The sequence below is a fragment of the Cherax quadricarinatus genome, chromosome 52 (assembly GCF_038502225.1).
Source record: "Cherax quadricarinatus isolate ZL_2023a chromosome 52, ASM3850222v1, whole genome shotgun sequence".
NCBI classification, from domain to species: Eukaryota; Metazoa; Arthropoda; class Malacostraca; order Decapoda; family Parastacidae; genus Cherax; species Cherax quadricarinatus.
Genome location: NC_091343.1, coordinates 14016178 through 14039384, shown reverse-complemented (window position 1 = coordinate 14039384; position 23207 = coordinate 14016178). Strand labels below are relative to the sequence as shown.

The following is a 23207-nucleotide window of genomic DNA, read 5'->3' as shown; positions in this document are numbered from 1 at the left end:
TTTCTTCCCCTCTCCTTCCTATCCACGATCCACCAATCTCTTTCCCATTTCATTCCAACCAATCCCCTCCCTTCCTATCTCCTCCGCCCCAAGCCGGCCAATCCTTCCTCCTAGCCTCCCTAAAATTTAAAGTTCGCAAAAATTTTGTCTGCTCTCTGGAGTATAAATCCTCACAAAGCTGCAGGACCAGAGCGCACACCACCACTTGTGCAGTGTCCGATATTTTCCAATAATTTCTCATGAGCTCTTTATACCTTCGCTTCTCACCCTTCCTCATAAAATGACGTCGAAGTCATCTTCGTTGTTAATGGCATAGTTGTTGTCTTCGTTGCTGGTTTCGTCCATATCGTTAGTAGTCGGCTGTTCCTGGAAATTCGGTTACATGCAGTCTATCCCGAAGAATAAGTTCCATGAACGTTGTATTCCAGTCAGTGATGCTGAGCCAATATGAAGGCGATAAAGTACACAAGCTATTGACCAAAATCTATCTCCACCAATGTTTCTTGAAGGGTCAGAGATTATATTTGTCATCGATGACTGAGGATGGCAGTTTCTTGTAAAGAAAGCGTGTGTGATGGAGGAACGAGTCAGCGTAGTATTCTATTCTGGGCTTAGCAACAGACACAATGGCTGTGAGAATAAACTGTGACGCGAGCATTACGTCAGCATACATCAAGTGCCCTAGGTAACTCTAAGTTCCTGAGAGCCACGAATTCCCGGTACACACCTATGGTGACACCTTGTTGCTTAGACTGATCCTCAAGTATCACCACCACACTAGAACACTTGCTTAAAATGTTACTTGGGATTCACTAATCAGCACCACCACCACAGATATATATATATATATATATATATATATATATATATATATATATATATATATATATATATATATATATATTTGTGAAGAGTTTCGAGAGTTTTTCTACTCCCAGATCCTGGCATGCCTAGCCAACCAGGCTGCTGCTGCTGCTGCTGGTGGCTCGCTGGCTCACATATCCGTCATAGCCTGGTTGATGTGGCACTTGGTAGAGATACTTGTTCCGTTTCCACTTGAGGACTTCAAGACTAGTCCTATTACTGTTTGTAATATCTTAAAGAAGGATATTGAATAATCTGGGACCACGGATGTTGATATAATGCTCTCTTGTGCCCACGGCACTCCTTTTCACTTATTTTATTTTGCACTTCCTCCCACATCTCTCACTCCAGTATGTTGTCATGGCAGTGTGCAGTTTCGGGATAAGGCCCAAATCTGCACATCTCTCTACCGCTCTTGCGAGTACATATTTAAAACTCTGAGGCGTGTTCAGTAATAATCTTTGTATCTATTCTAGTTCTGATATCTCCCCTGCCGTCAACACTGATAAATAATCTAAACAAGAGCAAAAGTTATCTGGAAAATCTTACCACTAGCACTATTTCCCAACTGGCACTATTATCCAATCCGTCATCTTCCTGTCTTAGTATGTTCTTTGAAAGAAAGGTCGGCTGACATTACTCCTCCCAGGTTTTTCACATGTTGATATTAAAATGGTATACAATGCCGACAGGTTGGCATGTAAGACACACGTGCAACAGTTAGATATCTTTATTCCGAAACGTATCGCCTACATAGTAAGGTTCTTAAGTCGATTACGAAAGAGTTAGCAGAAGCAGTAGAGATGTGAAGATGTAATCAGTCCATCACCCTTGAAGACGTAGTTTTGAGGTGGTCAGTCCCTTAGTTAGAAGGGATGGTTTTGAGAGGGACGTGCCCTCTCGATGACTACCCTCTTCTACTAGTGAACTATATATCACCTTCTGACAGTATATAAGTCTGCATATTGTCGTTTCAACTTCACATTGTTTCAGACTATGAAACAAAACTCATATCCAGGCTGAGGGACTGACCACCTCAAGACTACGACTTCAAGGGTGATGGACTGAGTACATCGTCTTCATATCTCTACTGCTTCTGCTAACTCTTCTGTACTCGATTGAAGAAGCCTACTGTGTAGGCGAAACGTTTCGGAATAATGATACCTAACTGTTGCACATATGTATTACCCTTTCACATGTTCCTTTCGTTCTAGTTGATGATCCTTTTGGGTTCTGTATACAGTTTCCCTTTTGGGTTCTTCATTCTCTCTAAGCAGCTGGAACTTGTCAAAAATGAGTATCACGTTAACGACTGCCCACCAGAAAACCCTGATTATATCTTGCTGCCATTTTTCAAAGTCTTCTACCGAGGTTACCTATGGGAAATTACCAATAGGTCCCTGGTTGTCTTCAAGAGGGAGCTGGACAGATACCTAAAGTTACTGCCGGATCAGCCAGGCTGTGGTTCGTACGTAGGACCACGTGCGACCAGCAGTAACAGCCTCGTTGATCAGGCCCTGATCCACCAGGAGGCCTGGTCATGGACCTGGCCGCGAGGACGTTGATCCCTGGAATACCCTCCAGGTAGACTCCAGGTACGTCTGCTATAAGGATAAACTATAAAGGAGCCTTGGTGTAGCTTTTTACCTCGCTAATGCCGAATTTTTCTCTATTTTGTCAGTCAGAAAGCCGAAAATACATCTGCCTATTTTCCCCGCTATGCTTATAGCCCTCATTTTGTGTGTAAACTACTTATGACTGCATATGTCAAATGTCTTTCGCAAAATCTGCGTTTAGGTTTTCTTCCAACGCCTCCGTAATTCTGTCATAGTGATTTAACAGTAGTAACAGGCATGATCTCTTGGCTCTGAACTATGCTGGTTGTGCAGATAATGTTGCTGCATGAAATTTGTAAATTGGCGTCAGATCACTCTTTCGAAGACTTTTATGCAAGACTTTTATGCAGACTTTTCTTTTTCGGGCCACCCTGCCTTGGTGGGAATCGGCCAGTGTGATAATAAAAATAAAAAATTAGGACTACTGGTCTATAATTTTTCTTCTCTTATGCAAAGGATATATATCTCTGCACTCTTTAAGGTCTCGAGTATTTCACTAGATTTAAACGTTCTCCAAAGGATACAGAGTGCTGGAGCTTTATATATGTAAGGAGTTCCACAAATCCGGTTCAGGTGCTAAATGAACAGGCATGTTTTTTTGTTTCTTCTTCGAATTCTATGGGACATGTGGTTATTTCAGTTATTTGGTCTGCATAGCCTTCAGATGAAATGAAAAAGCAATGTGCACTCTTCACCCTACTTTCATTTATTTGCTTCCTCAACATCAACTCATTCTGATCGTTTAGAATTTCACTCATTTCCTGTTTATCGTCCGTGTATGAAACTCCTGTAATTAATGGTCCAATTCTACAAGTGTTCATATCTTGAATTTTGCATTTGTATAGAAATATTTCGGGTTTCATGAAATAGCCTGGGAGGCTTTTTTTTTTTTTTGTTCCCTTAAAGCTTTTAGGATCTCTTACGACAGCTTAAGTTTTAGTACTAACTCGGTGATCTCTCTGCTAAGACTATCATATTCACGTTGTTTTTCGGTAAGTCCTTTTCTTCTGTACACTCTTTCTCCAGGGCTGCCCACACCACACCTGCGCTGCTACCTCTCCTCCACCCCAGCTGCGCCCCAAATAAGACAATGACTTGACTCTTGCACAGTCTCTGCAGGCAGTGTCAGTGAAGGTTGCCCGGGAACCTGGTCTGTGCATTGCCTGCTGTTTTGACTTTGTCCTTATCTCCCACACACCACCAAGTATCGCATTTATACATGCTCAGGTACTACTTTTGTACCCCACTAATCCTTCTCCACACTCTTTAACACTGCCATACTGCAGCAAGATAAAATAAGAGCCACACCTGCCCCATCACTACCATACTGCAGGAAGATCCACACCTGCCCCATCACTACCATACTGCAGCAAGATCCACACCTGCCCCATCACTACCATACTGCAGCAAGAGCCACACCTGCCCCATCACTACCATACTGCAGCAAGAGCCACACCTGCCCCATCACTACCATACTGCAGCAAGAGCCACACATGCCCCATCACTACCATACTGCAACAAGAGCCATACCTGCCCCATCACTACCATACTGCAGCAAGAGCCACACCTGCCCCATCACTACCATAATGCAGCAAGATCCACACCTGCCCCATCACTACCATACTGCAGCAAGAGCCACACCTGCCCCATCACTACCATACTGCAGCAAGATCCACACCTGCCCCATCACTACCATACTTGTTATTGCTGTTCTTGCTGCTGAACAGCGGTTTAGTGCCGATGAAGGTAGCGTAGGTAGCAATGATACGGCCGTGGACTAGTTTGGCTTTAATTGGATAGGAGTGAGTACACAACGGGCAGTGTGAGGGAGTGACCGCAAGCCAGTCCGTGGAGGGGGAGCACTTGTGCCTATCAAGTCGGTCGGCCTAGGAGTGAGAGCGAATGAACTCAGCCTCCCACTGACCTGGGTGAGCCTACAGAGGGCAGCACCTAAATGCCGCAAAATATGAACTGAGCTGGCAGACAGCATGGGCTGTCTGTGCAGACAGTACAGGCTGTCTACATACGCTCAGCCACCTACCGCGCGTCGTCCCGACGCGACATTACTGGTGGTAAAAGGAACTCGGTCTCTCTCTCGTAGGAACAGGGCACAGAACACAAAATAAAAACATATATATACATATGGACATGGAAAAAAAAACTTCCTACAGGGAGGGAAGAAAAAAACATGTGGGTGTGCTAAACATCGTGGTCAAAGGCAGTGAGTGTCGAAGGGCATCACTGCATGCCTTCCTGCGTCTGGACAGATACTGCAACACAGGAGACATCGCTGCGGCTGAGCTGTGATATGCTGTGACGTAACAGGGTACAGTCTCCTCTGGAACGGTGAAGCAGTCATCGTAGGAGTCGCTGTAGGTTTTCACTCAACCTGGGGCACGACATGCTGGTGCCCTCGAGTGAGGTGTCGACAAAACTCGGCAACTGGGCAGGACTTCTGGCAAGCGACTCAGGAGGACACTTCTCGACTGGTACTGTCACTGGGCTGTCACTGCTGGCGAGCATGGAGCGAGTTGTGGAGCGAGACGTGGCAGAGACAACTGGGCGAAACATCATACACCAGACTGCAGTGAGCGAGCTAGCAGTCAAAGTGACATCTTTGTGCAGGCTGCTCACTGAAGCTTGTGACACGAGGCTGACACAGCGCCTGCCGACAGTGGCTAACTGCGGCTTGGCAAGTATCATTCTCTCGGCAGTTGGAGTTATAGCAGAGGTTAGTCTAAGCGTCCCCAGACTTGTTTCTCTACATATAACTGCACTCTGACGGTCTGGAGGTGAAGTGAAACAAATCTCGATGGGAATCGTAGCAGGTACGATTCTGCAGAACATCACAAGCGACGAGCATAAAAGCTTTCTGTACAAGGGGACTCGGGCTCAGGGCTGTCTGATAGCTGTCAAACACACTGGTCACACGGGTGACTTAACACAGTGCTGCTACTCAGGTCTGGCTCAGACCTCACTGGACACATGGAAACTTTAAACACACCCGCAGTACATGCGGTACAACATGGCTTAAACTAGCAAATGATGCTTTTCTGTGCATAAAACTGACACTAAGACATATACTAAAATGTGAGAACACTGACTGAGAGGAATTAACACACGACATATATCTTCTCTTAGTCTTCTCGACAATATTTCAATAATTACTGAACACTCAATGGTGACATTATGTGATGTCAGGCGTGATGTCGCGAAGTGACGTCATCAGCACTGTGACATCAGCAGACCTGCCCCATCACTGCCATACTGCAGCAAGAGCCACACATGCCCCATCACTACCATACTGCAGCAAGAGCCACACATGCCCCATCACTACCATACTGCAGCAAGAGCCACACATGCCCCATCACTACCATACTGCAGCAAGAGCCACACCTGCCCCATCACTACCATACTGCAGCAAGAGCCACACCTGCCTCATCACTACCATACTGCAGCTAGAGCCACACCTGCCCCATCACTACCATACTGCAACAAGAGCTACACCTGCACCATCACTACCATACCAAAGCAAGAGCCAAACCTGCACCATCACTACCATACCAAAGCAAGAGCCAAACCTGCACTATCACTACCATACTGTAGCAAGAGCCACGCCTGCACCATCACTACCATACTATAAGAAAACTGATATGCCTGTGATGTATCTATGACCGATTTCGAGAGTTTTTTCTAGTCTCGCAACATGACCTCAGCCAGACTTTTCTGACGACTGCCTGTTTAACCAGGCTGTTGCTGCTGACAGCCCGATGGCTCACTGCAGCAAGGAAGATGAGAGCCACACCTGCACCACAGAAGGCTGCAAAAAAAAAAAAGTGGAGTAAAAAGCTGGAGCGCCGCCATCTATTAGCGGGAGGGGCGGCTGACAGTGATGGAGATGTTGGAGAGTATTTCCGGCTGATGGTGCTCACGCTGCTGCTGCTGATCCACCATCACCACCCTCGTCACCATCACCACCCTCGTCACTACCACTACCCTCGTCACCACCACTACCTTCGTCACCACCACTACCTTCGTCACCACCACTACCTTCGTCACCACCACTACCATCATCACCACCACCCTCCTCCCCACCACTACTACCACCATCACCACCCTCGCCACCACTACCATCACCACCCTCATCACCACCACCATAAGCTCCATCACCACCATAAGTACCATCATCACCATAACCACCCTCGTCACCATCACCACCCTCGTCAACACTATAACCACCCTCGTCACCACCATCGCCACCTCCGTCACCATCGCCACAGTCGTCACTACACTCGTCATCACCACCACCATCACCCTCGTCACCACCCTCCCCACCACCATCACCACCCTCGTCACCGCAACCATCACCACCCTCTCCCCACCATCACCACCCTCGTCACCATCACCACTCTCGTCACCGCAACCATCACCACCCTCCTCCCCATCACCCCCTCCTCCCCATCACCACCACCATCACTTGTGACGATGGTGATATCCTCATAAATCCTTCCCATCCCTGTGTGGGATGTGTCATTACGAGAGATGGTAATACCCAGGTACATGTAACACCAACGCTCCTGCATCCAAATCTTTAAAGTGCTCACAACTACTGAGTTCCTCACAGAACACTTGACGCCCTCCTGAAGTCTTCCAGCTCCGATTAATAAATTTCCTTATTTCATGTAAACAACCAATCTTGTGTGGAGTATAAGAGGAAACCTTACTAGTTAATGTTCCCACCACGTAACGTTCATACAAAATAGTGTAGCCGCACACTGGCAGGTCTTCCCAGCAAGTAACTCTCATAACCTGCAGATTAACTCCCTACACCCTCTCATATATTTCACTACCTAGGTTGGATGTTCCTGTACCGAGTTCTTCCAGGTATCTAGCTCTCAGCTTAACCCGAAATCCACCTCTCAGTACGGCCTGATTAATGAGGTTGTTGGTGGCGGCTGCCCATAAGCTGGTGCACTAACTGTTACCTAGATCACCTCTGCTTTGATGAAACCTTTTTTTACCGACCTCTGGAAGTTTTCACCCAACACCTGACTTAATTATGGTTCTTTTACCAGATGACTACACGCCTGTCTTGCCTGTGGTGGGTTACCAGAGTTAACTGGCTTACACAACCATGAGCACCTGGCATCTTACACCTGTATCTTGCCTGTGGTGGGTTACCAGAGTTAACTGGCTTACACAACCATGAGCACCTGGCATCTTACACCTGTATCTTACCTGTGGTGGGTTACCAGAGTTAACTGACTTACACAACCATGAGCACCTGGCATCTTACACCTGTATCTTACCTGTGGTGGGTTACCAGAGTTAACTGGCTTACACAACCATAAGCACCTGGCATCTTACACCTGTATCTTACTTGTGGTGGGTTACCAGAGTTAACTGGCTTACACAACCATAAGCACCTGGCATCTTACACCTGTATCTTACCTATGGTGGGTTACCAGAGTTAACTGGCTTACACAACCATAAGCACCTGGCATCTTACACCTGTATCTTACCTATGGTGGTTTACCAGAGTTAACTGAAACAACCATGAGCAACTGGCATCTTACACCTGTATCTTACCTGTGGTGGGTTACCAGAGTTAATTGGCTTACACAACCATAAGCACCTGGCATCTTACACCTGTATCTTACCTGTGGTGGGTTACCAGAGTTAACTGGCTTACACAACCATAAGCACCTGGCATCTTACACCTGTATCTTACCTATGGTGGTTTACCAGAGTTAACTGAAACAACCATGAGCAACTGGCATCTTACACCTGTATCTTACCTGTGGTGGGTTACCAGAGTTAACTGGCTTACACAACCATAAGCACCTGGCATCTTACACCTGTATCTTACCTGTGGTGGGTTACCAGAGTTAACTGACTTACACAACCATGAGCAGCTGGCATCTTACACCTGTATCTTACCTGTGGTGGGTTACCAGAGTTAACTGGCTTACACAACCATAAGCACCTGGCATCTTACACCTGTATCTTACCTGTGGTGGGTTACCAGAGTTAACTGGCTTACACAACCATAAGCACCTGGCATCTTACACCTGTATCTTACCTATGGTGGGTTACCAGAGTTAACTGGCTTACACAACCATAAGCACCTGGCATCTTACACCTGTATCTTACCTATGGTGGTTTACCAGAGTTAACTGAAACAACCATGAGCAACTGGCATCTTACACCTGTATCTTACCTGTGGTGGGTTACCAGAGTTAATTGGCTTACACAACCATAAGCACCTGGCATCTTACACCTGTATCTTACCTGTGGTGGGTTACCAGAGTTAACTGACTTACACAACCATGAGCAGCTGGCATCTTACACCTATATCTTACCTATTGTGGGTTACCAGAGTTAACTGACACAACCATGAGCAACTGGCATCTTACACCTGTATCTTACCTGTGGTGAGTTACCAGTGTTGTTGACTGGGTAACTCTGGCAACACTACCACGAGCCTTGACAACTTCAGGAGAGCGTTTACCATTCATTAAGCAAAAGCTTTTACTGCTATAGCGCCATTTCTTTTTATGGAGCTATTTATTCGTTATAGTACTTTTGTTATGGGAATTTCTTTTTATAATATTTCTAGTAGAGGAATATTACACTTTGCTATACTTGGATATACTTTGCTATACTTGAATGAGTTTCGAGAGTCTTCTTACTCCCGGAGTCTGGTCATGAGCCAGGCTTGTCTGGCGCCAGCCTGGTCAATCAGGCTGTTGCTGCTGGCAGCCTGCTGACTCACATATCCGTCACAGCCTGTTTGATCAAGGTTGATAAACTGATCACATCTTTCCCTCGTCACTGATTCACTGTCTCCATATTCACCACTTTTGAACTCGACAGAAGAAGCCTACTGTGTACGCGAAACGTTTCGGAATAAACATACGTTCAGTGTTGCACATGGGTCTTACATATCTTCTTGTCGGTAGCTACTGTATACCATTATTATATTGATAAAAAGTCATACACCGTATATGGTGTCTTTAATAACAAGAAGAAGAGGCAAGTCTACAGTGACAACACCTACCATTATTTCACACTAAACAAAACTCAAACTTCTGAATAAATATCAGTTAAACATTTAATTTAAATGATGTTGACGTTTTACCTACTGATACCAAGCACGCGTCCTGATGTCTATGTCACTTAGTGTCAAGATTAATCTCAGAAACATCTGGCAAAACTTTAAATACTGATATCTGATTGTGTCCTCAAGATATAACCCCAAAATTGAACGACATTTATTTTACAAAACACATTAATATTAAGCAGTCCAGAGTAACCCTCAAGCCGAGTTCAAAACTTTCGCAATCAGATACAGGTACACTGCAGGTACACACCACACTGACACGCGTCTCAAACATGTTTACAGGCGTTAGTTCCAATAAAAGGATAACATGAACCGGTAGTCATGGTTTGTTGGAGGTGAGTGTTGCTGCAGTTTTGTCTGGCTGCTTGGCCAATCTTGCTTGACCGTTATGCAGATGATATGGTAGCGTAGAGGCGAAGTTGCAGGCAAAGCGGACGGGAGATAAACACAGATGACTTTTTGTGCTTTTGCAAGTATATGTACTCCAGGATAATGTGCGGGAGAAGCAGGAGTCAGGAGCTCCAGTGAAGCATTATTAGCTACAGGTGATTGGTCATAGAATGAGTGACCTGGTGATCATGCAATGAGCTACAATTAACTGGTGGGTCACCACCAGATGGCTCACAGGGCACGGTGCATAGTGGCCGATACGAAGAGCTACAAGCAGTCTTACATAGTAAGGTGGTCCGTCCAAGGGGAATGTTGTTGGTCTCAAACACGTATGATGTCAGGTAACTCATACAAACTACAACACTGTATTTCATTTCTAATTTTGGAAGCCTGACCAGAGAACTTGACACGGACCAGAGAAATACGGGCTTGGCGCCCACAAACGTCCACCTCACAATCTAATTGATTAATATCTACAATACTGAGTTGATACGTAATACCACTTTGTTGTTTACAAGGTTATAAATTTACACTTGTCTACACTGAACTGCATCCCTTTATCTGTTAATAACTTTCAAAGGAACCGTGGAACATGGTACCCGGTTCCCGCTGCCCGGTTTCAGAACAAGCCTCCTAAACTGGATAGGAAATATGGCAGGAATGAGCACTATTAAGAAACATACACATGAAAGAACACCGCAATAGGTCTACTGGCCCATGGTAAATAGGTCTAACTCACACCCACACATATACCTCTCCAACCTATTTTTAAAACCATTCAAAGTTCTTGCTTCTGCGACGCTACTTGGAAGTTTGTTTCACTTATTACAACTCTGTTACTAAACAGGAAAGTAAGATAAATTTAAGTTAAAATTTACATAATTTATGTCATGTTACATGTTCACGAGACAAGGGAAAGACCAGCAGACTCTGTCAACGTGCAAAACATCGAGCAAACCTCTTGTTTCACACTCGTATGACAGGAGGGTAGTACTTCTCTGGATAGGTGTCGTCTACCAACCTATTATCTACCTATCATTGCTTAAACATCAAGTGCATTATGATTCTCTTGTAGTTCCCAGGTATTTATGAATTTATAATGCGCCTCATAATATTCTCGTCTGCAAGTCACTTCTCTATGTGCCTTGAGCAGATGACGCCACGTAGTGGTCATTAGCAAATGATGTCACAGTCGTCTCTATCTAATGATGTCACAGTCGTCTCTATCTAATGATGTCACAGTCGTCTCTAATGATGTCACAGTCGTCTCCAGATAATGATGTCAGTCGTCTATCTAATGATGTCACTGTCGGCTCCATCTAATGTCACAGTCGTCTCCAGCTAATGATATCACACGATGGTAGCCTCTCATGATCTCCAGTAGATTAATAAACATAATCTTTCGGAATTCTGTTAATTTCTTTGTCATCATCGGTATATGAAAACTCATTTGAAAGTGTATTTCAATTATGAATATCACAACAGGGAAGTCTAACCTCAGGATGGGTTGCAAGTGAAGAACTCTGAAAGTGTGTGATAGGAATGTTGTAGATATATGTGAAGGAACATTGTGGGGACTTTCCTCCTCTGTGCCTCTTTCATCTGACATGAGAGTTTTAGTCTGTTATTTCTGTGTAAGTTTTCTTAACATTGTTGAGACATTTCCGGTCGCTTGAGCTGTTCAGTAACCTCATTTCTTCTGCAGTCTGAATTCTCCATGCTTGACTTCTTCCAACTTTCTCGAAGGGACATGTTTTATGCAGACTCCGCTACGCTGCAGTATTCAGCTTTGCTATACATTGTTGTGGAGTTGGAGCGCTCACGACGATTTCCCGAGAATGTTGGATAGTGCCTTGTTTACTCTGTGGCAGCCAGTGGCTCACCTTGTTCAAGTTCAAAATACGCTGGGATATCTTATGACGTAGAATGTGAATGTACATAAAGCTTATAAACAGAGTACGATGAATTTTGAGATTACTGTGATTATTTATTTACTGATTGTGAATACCATAACGAAAGTAGGGAGATTTTTAGTTTCTTGGTTATTCGTTGATTCACAGTGGTGTGCGTGTATGTGTGTGTGTCTCACCTGGTGGAGGTTGCAGGGGTCGAGTCCTAGCTCCTGGCCCCCTGTATGTGTGTGTGTATATATATGTGTGTGTGTGTGTGTGTGTGTGTGTGTGTGTGTGTGTGTGTGTGTGTGTGTGTGTGTGTGTGTGTGTGTGTGTGTGTGTGTGTGTGCACGTGCGTGTGGGGGTCTACCTGGAGTTTACCTGGAGGGTATTCTGGGGGTCAAAGCAACCGCGGCCCGGTCCACAACCAGGCCTCCCGGTGGATCAGGGCCTGATAAACCAGACTGTTACTTCTGGCCGCGCGTAGTCCAACGTACGAGCCACAGCCCGGCTGATCCGGCACCGACTTTAAATATCTGTGTGTGTGTGGTTAGGGATGGTGGAGTGTGTGTGTGTGTGTGTGTGTGTGTGTGTGTGTGTGTGTGTGTGTGTGTGTGTGTGTGTGTGTGTGTGTGTGTGTGTGTGTGTGTACGTGTGTGCGTGTGTGTGTGAGAGAGAGATGGTGGTGTGAATAAAGAATGGTGGTGTGTGATAACACAGGCAAGGTGGATGGATTGCCTACACGCCAGCTACCTTCAACGCAAAACACAGAAATTACAAATGAAGGATGGCTGTGTGAGTTAAGGATGGTGAGTGAAGGATGGTGAGTGAAGGATGGTGTGTGAGTGAAGGATGGAATGTGAGTGAAGGATGGTGTGTGAGTTAAGGATGGTGTGTGAAGGATGGTGGTGAGTGAAGGACTGTGAGTGAAGAATGGTGGTGATTGAAGGATGGTGTGCGAGTGAAGGATGGTGTGTGAAGGATGATGTGTGAGTGAAGGATGGTGGTGAGTGAAGGATGGTGAGTGAAGGATGGTGGTGAGTGGAGGGTGGCGAGTGAAGGATTGTGTGAGTGAAGGATGGTGTGTGAGTGAAGGATGGTGTGTGAGTGAAGGATGGTGTGTGAAGGATGATGTGTGAGTGAAGGATGGTGTGTGAGTGAAGGATGGTGTGTGAAGGATGATGTGTGAGTGAAGGATGGTGGTGAGTGAAGGATGGTGAGTGAAGGATGGTGGTGAGTGAAGGATGGTAAGTGAAGGATTGTGTGTGAGTGGAGGGTGGCGAGTGAAGGATTGTGTGAGTGAAGGATGGTGTGTGAGTGAAGGATGGTGTGTGAGTGAAGGATGGTGTGTGAAGGATGATGTGTGAGTGAAGGATGGTATGTGAGTGAAGGATGGTATGTGAGTGAAGGATTGTGTGTGAGTGAAGGATGGTGTGTGAGTGAAGGATGGTATGTGAGTGACGGATGGTGTGTGAGTGAAGGATTGTGTGTGAGTGAAGGATGGTGTGTGAGTGAAGGATGGTGTGAGAGAGATGATGTGTGGGGAGGGTTACCTGGAGGTTACCTGGAGGTTATTCCGGGGATCAACGCCCCCGCGGCCCGGTCCACGACCAGGCCTCCCGATGGATCAGGGCCTGATCAACTAGGCTGTTACTGCTGGCCGCACGCAGTCCGACGTACGAGCCACAACCCGGCTGATCCGGCACTGACTTTAGGTATCTGTCCAGCTCTCTCTTGAAGGCAGCCAGGGGTTTATTGGCAATTCCCCTAATGCTTGATGGGAGGCTGTTGAACAGTTTTGGGCCCCGGACACTTATGGTGTTTTCTCTTAGTGTACCAATGGCGCCCCTACTTTTTATTGGCGGCATTTTGCATCGCCTGCCCAGTCTTTTACTTTCGTAGGGAGTGATTTCTGTGTGCAGATTTGGGACCATTCCTTCCAAGATTTTCCAAGTGTAGATTATGATATATCTCTCCCTCCTGCGTTCCAACGAGTACAAGTCAAGTGCTTTCAAGCGTTCCCAGTAGTTAAGGTGCTTGACAGAACTTATACGTGCAGTAAAGGATCTCTGTACACTCTCTAGATCTGCGATTTCACCTGCTTTGTATGGAGATGTTAATGTACAGCAGTATTCCAGCCTAGAGAGAACAAGTGATTTGAAAAGGATCATCATGGGCTTGGCATCTCTCGTTTTGAAAGTTCTCATTATCCATCCTATCATTTTCTTTGCACGTGCGATCGTGGCACTGTTGTGATCCTTGAAAGTGAGATCCTCAGACATTACTACTCCCAGGTCCCTTACATTATTTTTCCGCTCTATTGTATGGCCGGAGTCAGTAGTATACTCTGTTCTAGTTATTATCTCCTCCAGTTTTCCATAACGGAGTAGTTGGAATTTGTCCTCATTGAACATCATATTGTTTACCGTTGCCCACTGGAAAACTTTCTTTATATCTTCTTGGAGGTTAACCGCGTCCTCAGCAGATGACAGCCTCATGCAGATCCTAGTATCATCCGCAAAGGATGATACGGTGCTGTGGTGTATATCTCTGTTTATGTCTGATATGAGGATAAGGAATAAGATGGGGGCGAGTACTGTGCCTTGTGGAACAGAGCTCTTCACTATGGCAGCCTCCGATTTAACTCTGTTGACCACTACTCTTTGTGTTCGATTTGTTAGGAAGTTGAAGATCCATCTCCCCACTTTCCCAGTTATTCCTTTAGCACGTATTTTATGGGCTATTACGCCATGATCGCATTTGTCAAATGCTTTTGCAAAGTCTGTGTATATTACATCTGCATTCTGATTTTCTTCCAGTGCATCCAAGGCCATGTCATAGTGATCCAGTAGTTGTGAGAGGCAGGAGCGACCTGCCCTGAACCCATGTTGCCCTGGATTGTGCAGATTTTGGGAATCCAGGTGATTTGCAATCCTGCTTCTTAGCACTCTTTCAAAGATTTTTATGATGTGGGACGTCAGAGCTATTGGTCTATAGTTCTTAGCTAATGCTTTGCTGCCACCTTTATGGAGCGGGGCTATATCCGTTGTTTTAAGTGACTGTGGGGTTTAGGAATGGTGAGTATGTGGAGGGGGGATAATGGAGAGCGCGTACAAGGTGACGTTTGTGTGTATGGGTGTGGGCGTGGGTGGGCGTCAGAAAAAGCAAATGCAGCAACAATAACAATGCTGACAAACGGCTGCCCTACAAGGTCACACTCCACCTGACCAGTTTCCAGAGTTCCATTACTGTGAGTCCAGCCTAGTGCCAGGCTTCCATGTAGGCAGCCTGATCAACCTGGTTATTGCTATGTACATCCCGTAGCCTACAGTGTCATCACACCCTGGCTGATAAACCTGCAAGAATAAATGCACGTCCCTCTGGAAGACACTGATATCTGCTTTTGTTGTACCGGCAATATTTATTTTGGGTATAAATATACAATATACAGATGTCAATGGGCAATACTTGTGTGGTATATATTATGTGCCAACACTATTATATACACCATGGTGGTGATTTTTTTCATGCTACCTACCACCTTTGTATATCAAGTTAGTCACGTGACTTCCCCTTCGAACCACGCACACTAGCCCGCAGGCTCAGTTCAGTTACATCCCGACCTTAGCAGCATGCAGACGTGTGATAGGCTAGGCTCCATCTTTGTTCCATAATACTATAACAGCCCTCCATTTTGCTGTCATTGCTACCTACACTCAGCAAAGAACTTCTGTTGGGATTACGTATCGCTCAGAGTTGAGAGGTTATTTACCTGTGATAAGCGAAACGTCCCAATAAAAACTTGTTCTGTCTCTACACCTGTCGACATAAAACCTCTATATTCAATCTTTATTTTATTTACTGAAAGAAGATTAAGTCAGCAGATGTTGAAAAAGTATTATATTATAATATACCCTTTTTTATATCTTTTACCAATGAGTAACTAACGAGGACGACAAGAACGACACAAGGTAGCAGACACATTCTCCAATACGACTTAAATTATTATTATTATTAAAATCAAGGGGGAAGCGCTAAACCCGGAGGATTATACAGCGTCTGGGGGGGGTGTGGAAGGCATTCAGGCTTAATTCGGGGAACTGGAGCACAGATCCAATTCCCTAAATCAAGAGCCCCCTCACCAACATCAAGGAAGCTTCCTTGAGGGGAATACGACTTAAAGAGGCTGCAACATGGTCAAGGAAGTGAGAAGCCTGGATACAGAATACAGCCTGTGAGGAGAGTAACAAACATAATGTAAACATTAGATTCATAGATTTAAAGCTCTGCCACGAGGTTGGTCACAGAACTGATGGGAATGAACTTACATGAAGAGAGGAGAAGAGGTCCAGAGATGATATGATCACGACATACAAAATACTACGACTGAGTGGGTAGTGACAAGTAGTTTCAGATGAGAGAGGGAGCTAAGTGGCACAGATGACAACTAAAGACGCATAAGAGTCAAGAGATAGGGGGAGACGTTGCCCATTTCACCATCACCACCATTGTCGCTGTCACCATCACCACCACCACCACCATCACTACTGCCGCCGCTGCTGCCACCAACACCACCTCCCAGACTTTAACACATCAGTAGATAGCAATCTACACAAGTGGAAGTTAAAGATACAGAAGAGCAACAGAGATGTCAGGAAATATTTCTTCAGCATGCCCAACAACAGCATAAAAAAAACGTGTGATAGAACAATTGGGGAAGGAAGAAGTGAACTGTCACCAGTGGTTAAGAAGTGAGGCTAGGAGCATAGACTCAACCCCAGAAATCACAAATAGGTACGTACGTGCTCACGCACATACGCATGCACAATCCCATACACGTGCGCGGGCACATACATACATGCGTACATACATACACACACACACGCACACACACACGCACACACACACACACACACACACACACACACACACACACACACACACACACACACACACACACACACACACACACACACTCGTACTTGCCTGAGCGTCAGCCCCAGCATCTCCATTTTCCATCTTCATGTTGGAGGATGATGGGAGCCGAGGACTGTCTTGGGAGAGAGAACCACGAATACCGGCTAAGCCCGGGGCTAGCCCACGGTAGTCTGCTAGGTGGAGAGAGGGTCCCGGTCTAGCCCACAACAATATGCAGCGACGGGCCGTCCCTAGGCTAGCCCAAAGGAAAGGCTAGCCTGGTAAGGGAGAAAAGTCCCGGGCTAGCCTGCAGCAACAAGTCTTGATAGGTAGTCCCCCTGGCTAGCCCATCCTGAGCCTGGGGTAACACACTGCACACGGGTCTCGAAGACGGACCGCCATCACTACTATCCTCTACACCATCATAACACACTACACAATACGATGCTTAACTGCCGAAGCCATCACACTGTAAAGTTTCACCTGGGACGCCACTGATTAAAAAGATACACAGAGTAAACTCCGCCAGCAACACTAACACGCTCAACACCAGGTCTTGATGGCAGGAATACTAACACTCCCAACACTATGTACCACTCATCACTATTGCCATACACTGCCAAAGCGTTGTCATATGTATATCAATATTTTAATGATCATTCAAAGAACTTTATTTGCCATTCCACAATTCAAATAATAACTTTAATGTAAAAACACATGCCATTTGCCAATAGTAAACAAAGAGTAACTATAAATTTCATAATTTTGACATCTTTTAAAACAAAAATCCCCCGGGAGAACTCGCGAACAATTCCATGATGGGTGAGGTTGTAGATGCCAAGCGTCACACTTGTTGCGGTTACAAGTAACGAGGTTAAGAAGGGATCTGGACAAAGAGGCGTTGAGGGTTGTGTAGTGGTGTGTGAGGAAAGCCCACAGGTGTAGAGGGTTGGCGGTCCAGCGTGGAGACCGTCCCACGTTCAGGCGGGCGTCTGGGCTCACACTAGTCACTAGTGTTGGCCAAGAGTCCTCTGGGCTCTGTGAGCGGGGGTTTGAGCGCGGGGTTGGGGGCAAAGGGGAGGGACCTTAAGGAGGGGGAGAACGAGCACTGGGTGGGAGGAGGCAGGGCAGGCATCTTAGACAGTCTCACTCTCGCTCCCCGACACACACACACACACACACACACACACACACACACACACACACACACGCACACACACACACACACACACACACACACACACACACGCACACACATACCAAATTGTTACAAGACATGAAAATTTTCAGCAGGGCTTCTATTTTCTCCTTGACACGTAAGAGTGACTCCATAAACTAGCCACAATAAGCATTCACATTATGCAATCATTCGAGCGTTTGCAGTTGAGTGGAACACGACTTGAAAACGAAATAGCTCACACACAGTTATCACTAAACACAATACTACTACTACCACCATCACTAAGATACAGTAGTCGTCAAGGGCCATATACAGAGGGTGTGTAGAAGCTAAGGAAAGGCGAGCCTTGAGAGATCTACTGTGTCTCAGGACCACCAGCTTGTATGCTGTGGAATATTATAGCGAGGGTAGAAAAATCCTTGAAACAGATTACAGGCATATCACAGGTACACCTACTCTTCCCTCTTGTTGACTCCCTGTCCACCAGATTGTTGTTGTTGGTGGCTCGTTGACCCACACAGACATCATAGTTGCAAATCCACTATGAACACTTATTTATTTTTAAACCCAAACTATGAAAATCGTCCGCCAATTATCACCGAGTGTGCATTTACCTGGAGAGGGTTTCGGGGGTCAACGCCCCCGCGGCTCGGTCTGAAACCAAGCCTCGTGGTGGATCAGGCTCTGATTAACCAGGCTGTTACTGCTGGCTGTACGCAAACTGACGTACGAACCACAGCCTGGCTGGTCAGGTACTGACTTTAGGTGCCTGTCCAGCGCCTTCTTGAAGACAGCCAGGGGTCTAATGGTAGTCCCCTTTATGTATGCTGGGGGCAGTTGAACAGTCTTGGGCCCCTGACACTTACTGTGTTGTTTCTCAGTGTACTTGTGGCGCCCCTGCTTTTCAATGGGGGAATGTTGCATCTTCTGCCGAGTCTTTTTTCATAGGGAGTGATTTTCGTGTGCAAGTTGGGTACTAATCCGTCTAGGATTTTCCAAGTGTTTATTATCATGTATCTCTCGCTTGCGTTCCAGGGAATACAAATCAAGGGACTTCAACCGTTCCCAGTATTTAGGTACCTTATCGTACTTACGTGTGCCGTGAAAGTTCTTTGTACACTCTCCAGGTCAGCAATTTCGCCTGCCTTGAAGGGGGTAGTTAGTGTACAGCAGTATTCCAGCCTAGAGAGAAGAAGCGATTTGAAGAGAATCATCATGGGCTTGGCGTCCCTAGTTTTGAAGGTTCTTAATATGTCGTGTGGGTATTCGAACATGGATTGGGTAAAAACACACACTTCGGACGGCTGGTAACTTATAGCTAGGAACACTATAGGAGGAACCACCAACCCTGAACCTTCGTCTCTGCTACCCTACTCTGAACTGCCTACTATCGTGTCCGGAGGGCGAGCGACATTCAAACAAGCTATGGTCAGCAGAATGACTCAATAACGGTCAGTGATCATGCAAGGGGGGACGGTGAATCAGTAACGATTGGTATGAGTCACTATGACACTACTGGTAACTGATACTACTGGTAACTGATACTACTGAGAATTATCCATCATATCATTTTCCTAGCCGATGCGGTAGATACATTGTTGTGGTCTTTAAAGGAGAGATCCTCTGACAATATCACCCCCAGGTCCTTCACATTACTTTTTCACTCTATTGTATGGTTAGAATTTGTTGTATACCATGATACAGTTTCTATTTCCTCAAGTTTTCCATATCTGAGTAGTTGAAATTTCTCTTCATTGAACTTCATATTGTTTTCAGTGGCCCATTTGAAGATTTGGTTGATGTGCGCTTGGAGTCTTGCGGTGTCTTCGATGGAGGTCATTGCAATTCGGGTGTCATCCGCAAAAGATGACACGGAGCTATGGCTTACATCACTATGTCAGATATGAGGATGAGGTTTAGGATGGGAGCAAGTATTGTGCCTTATGGAACAGAGCTTTTCACTGTAGATGCCTCAGACTTTACTCTGTTTACTATTACTCTTTGTTTTCTATTTGTCAGGAAGTTATAAGTCCATCTACCAACTTTTCCTGTTATTCCTTTATCACTCACTTTGTGCACTATTACACCGTGGTCACACTTGTCAAAGGCTATTGCAAAGTCTATGTTTACTACATCTGCATTTTGTTTACCATCTATAGCATCCAGGACCTTTTACACATAGTGGTCCAGTAGCTGGGACAGGCAGGAGCGACCTGCTCTAAACCCGTGTTGCCCTGGGTTGTGTAACTGATGAGTATCTAGTTGGTGATCTTGCTTCTTAGAACCTTTTCAAAGATTTTTATGATATGGGATGTCAGTGCTCTCGGTTTGTAGTTCTTTGCAATTCTTTTACTGCCACCTTTGTACAGTCGGGCTATGTCTGTTGCTTTTAGTGAGTGTGGGATAATCTCTACGTCCATGCTCCCTCTCCATAGAATGCTGAAGGCAAGTGACATGGGCTTCTTGCAGTTCTTGATGAACACAGAGTTCCTTGAGTCTGGGCCTGAAGCAGAGTGCATGGGCATGTCATTTACTACCTTTTCCAAGTTTTGTGGTGTTAGGATAATATCAGAAATTTTTGAGATGACCAAATTTTGGGTCTTGTTCATAAAGAATTCATTTGGACATTGAGTCATATTGGGACTTTAGTATCTCACTCATTTCTTGGCTGTCATCTGTGTATGCCCCATCTCGCCTAAGCAGGGGCCCAATACTGGATGTTGTTTTTTCCTTAGATTTAGCATAAGAGAAGAAGTATTTTTTTTTTCTTCAATTTCCTTTATGGCTTTTAGTTCTTCCTGTGATTCTTGTCTTCTGTAAGATTCCTTCAGCTTAAGTTCGATATTTGCTAGTTCACTGACCAGTGCCTCCCTTCGTATTTCATATATACTGGCCCCTCTCAGCAGCTCTGTGATTCTTCGCCTACATCTGTATACGGGAGCGTCTCTCTCTTTCTAGTTTACATCTTCTCTTTCTTTATCTTAATGGAATGTGCCTTGAGCAGATCTCGAGAACCACAGAGTTAATTTTTTCTAGGCAAAAGTTCGGATCCGTGTTGTTAAGGATATCCTCCCAGCTTGTTTCATTTAGGACATGGTTGACTTGTTCCCATTGTATGTTGTTGTTACTGAAGTTGAATTTTGTGAAGGCACCCTCATGACTGATCACATTTTGCTGGTCAGGAGCCCTATGCATACATGTCTATACCTCTATTATGTTGTGATCTGAGTGTATTGTATCAGATCGTCGTTGTTAGTGAAGATGAGGTCCAGCGTATTTTCTAGTCTTGTAGGCTCTAATATTTGCTGGTTTAAGGTGAATTTAGTGCAGAGATTTAATAGCTCGTGTGTGTGTGTGTGTGTGTGTGTGTGTGTGTGTGTGTGTGTGTGTGTGTGTGTGTGTGTGTGTGTGTGTGTGTGTGTGTGTGTGTGTGTACTCACCTATTTGTGGTTGCAGGGGTCGAGTCACAGCTCCTGGCCCCGCCTCTTCGCTGATTGCTACTAGGTCCTCTCTCTCCCTGCCCCATGAGCTCTATCATACCTCGCCTTAAAACTATGTATGGTTCCTGCCTCCACCACATCACTTTCTAGGCTATTCCATGGCCTGACTACTCTATGACTGAAGAAATACTTCCTAACATCCCTTTGATTCATCTGAGTCTTCAACTTCCAATTGTGACCTCTTGTGTCTGTGTCCCATCTCTGGAACATCCCGTCTTTGTCCACCTCGTCTATTCCGCGCAGTATTTTATATGTCGTTATCATGTCTCCCCTGACCCTCCTGGCCTCCAGTGTCGTCAGGCCGATTTCCCTCAATCTTTCTTCATAGGACAATCCCCGTAGCTCTGGGACTAGTCTTGTTGCAAACCTTTGCACTTTCTCTAATTTCTTGACGTGCTTGACTAGGTGTGGATTCCAAACTGGTGCTGCATACTCCAGTATTTGCCTGACGTAGATGGTGTACAGAGTCTTAAACGAATCCTTACTGAGGTATCGGAACGCTATCCGTAGGTTTGCCAGGCGCCCGTATGCTGCAGCAGTTATCTGATTGATGTGCGCCTCAGGAGATATGCTCGGTGTTATACTCACCCCCAGATCTTTTTCCTTGAGTGAGGTTTGCAGTCTTTGGCCATCTAAACTATATTGTGTCTGCGGTCTTCTCTGCCCTTCCCCAATCTTCATGACTTTGCATTTGGCAGGGTTAAATTCAAGGAGCCAGTTGCTGGACCAGGCTTGTAGCCTGTCCAGACCTCTTTGTAGTCCTGCCTGATCCTCGTCCGATTCGATTCTTCTCATTAACTTCACATCGTCTGCAAACAAGGACACTTCTGAGTCTATCCCTTCCGTTATGTCGTTCACGTATACCAAGAACAGCACAGGTCCTAGGACTGACCCCTGTGGAACCCCGCTTGTCACAGGCGCCCACTCTGACACCTCGTCGCGTACCATGACTCGTTGTTGCCTCCCTGTCAGATATTCTCTGATCCATTGCAGTGCCTTTCCTGTTATGTGTGCCTGGTCCTCTAGCTTTTGCAGTAACCTCTTGTGAGGAACTGTGTCGAAAGCCTTCTTGCAGTCCAAAAATACGCAGTCGATCCACCCCTCTCTCTCTTGTCTTACTTCTGTCACCTTGTCATAAAACTCTAGTAGGTTTGTGACACAGGATTTTCCTTCCCTGAAACCGTGCTGGTTGTCAATTATACACTTGTTTCTTTCCAGGTGCCCCACCACTCTCCTCCTGATGATCTTCTCCATGACCTTGCATACTATACACGTTAGTGATACAGGTCTGTAGATTAGTGCCTCATGTCTGTCTCCCTTTTTAAAAATTGGGACTACATTTGCCATTTTCCATACCTCAGGGAGTTGCCCAGTTTCAAATGATGTGTTGAAGATCTTTGTTAATGGCTCACACAATATCTCTGCTCCCTCTTTAAGGACCCATGGAGAGATGTTGTCTGGTCCCACCGCCTTTGAGGTGTCAAGTTCGCATAGCAGCTTCTTCACCTCCTCCTTGGTTATATGTACCTCATCCAGCACTTGCTGGTGTGCCCCCCTGTTCTGATTTCTTGGAGTCCTACTGGTTTCCACTGTAAATACCTCTTTAAATCTTGTGTTGAGCTCCTGACATACCTCTCGGTCGTTTCTTGTGAATTCCCCATCACCCTTCCTCAGTCTGATTACCTGGTCCTTGACTGTTGTTTTCCTCCTGATGTGGCTGAACAA

General features: G+C 45.6%; 1 protein-coding gene across 10 annotated transcripts in view; it reads right to left on the bottom strand.

Moving 5' to 3' along the window:
• The window catches only part of pyd (zonula occludens-like protein polychaetoid), a 662689-nt gene that overhangs the window by 464693 nt on the left and 174789 nt on the right, over positions 1–23207 (bottom strand). The window contains exon 1 of one of the 10 annotated variants that reach the window (XM_070096082.1): positions 16872–17828. The exons of the other annotated variants lie outside the window; for them this stretch is intronic. Coding sequence (XP_069952183.1) covers positions 16872–16910 — 39 coding nt within the window. The 5' untranslated portion in view covers positions 16911–17828. Of the gene's footprint in view, positions 1–16871; positions 17829–23207 lie in introns of those variants that run through there. 10 annotated transcript variants of the gene reach the window in all.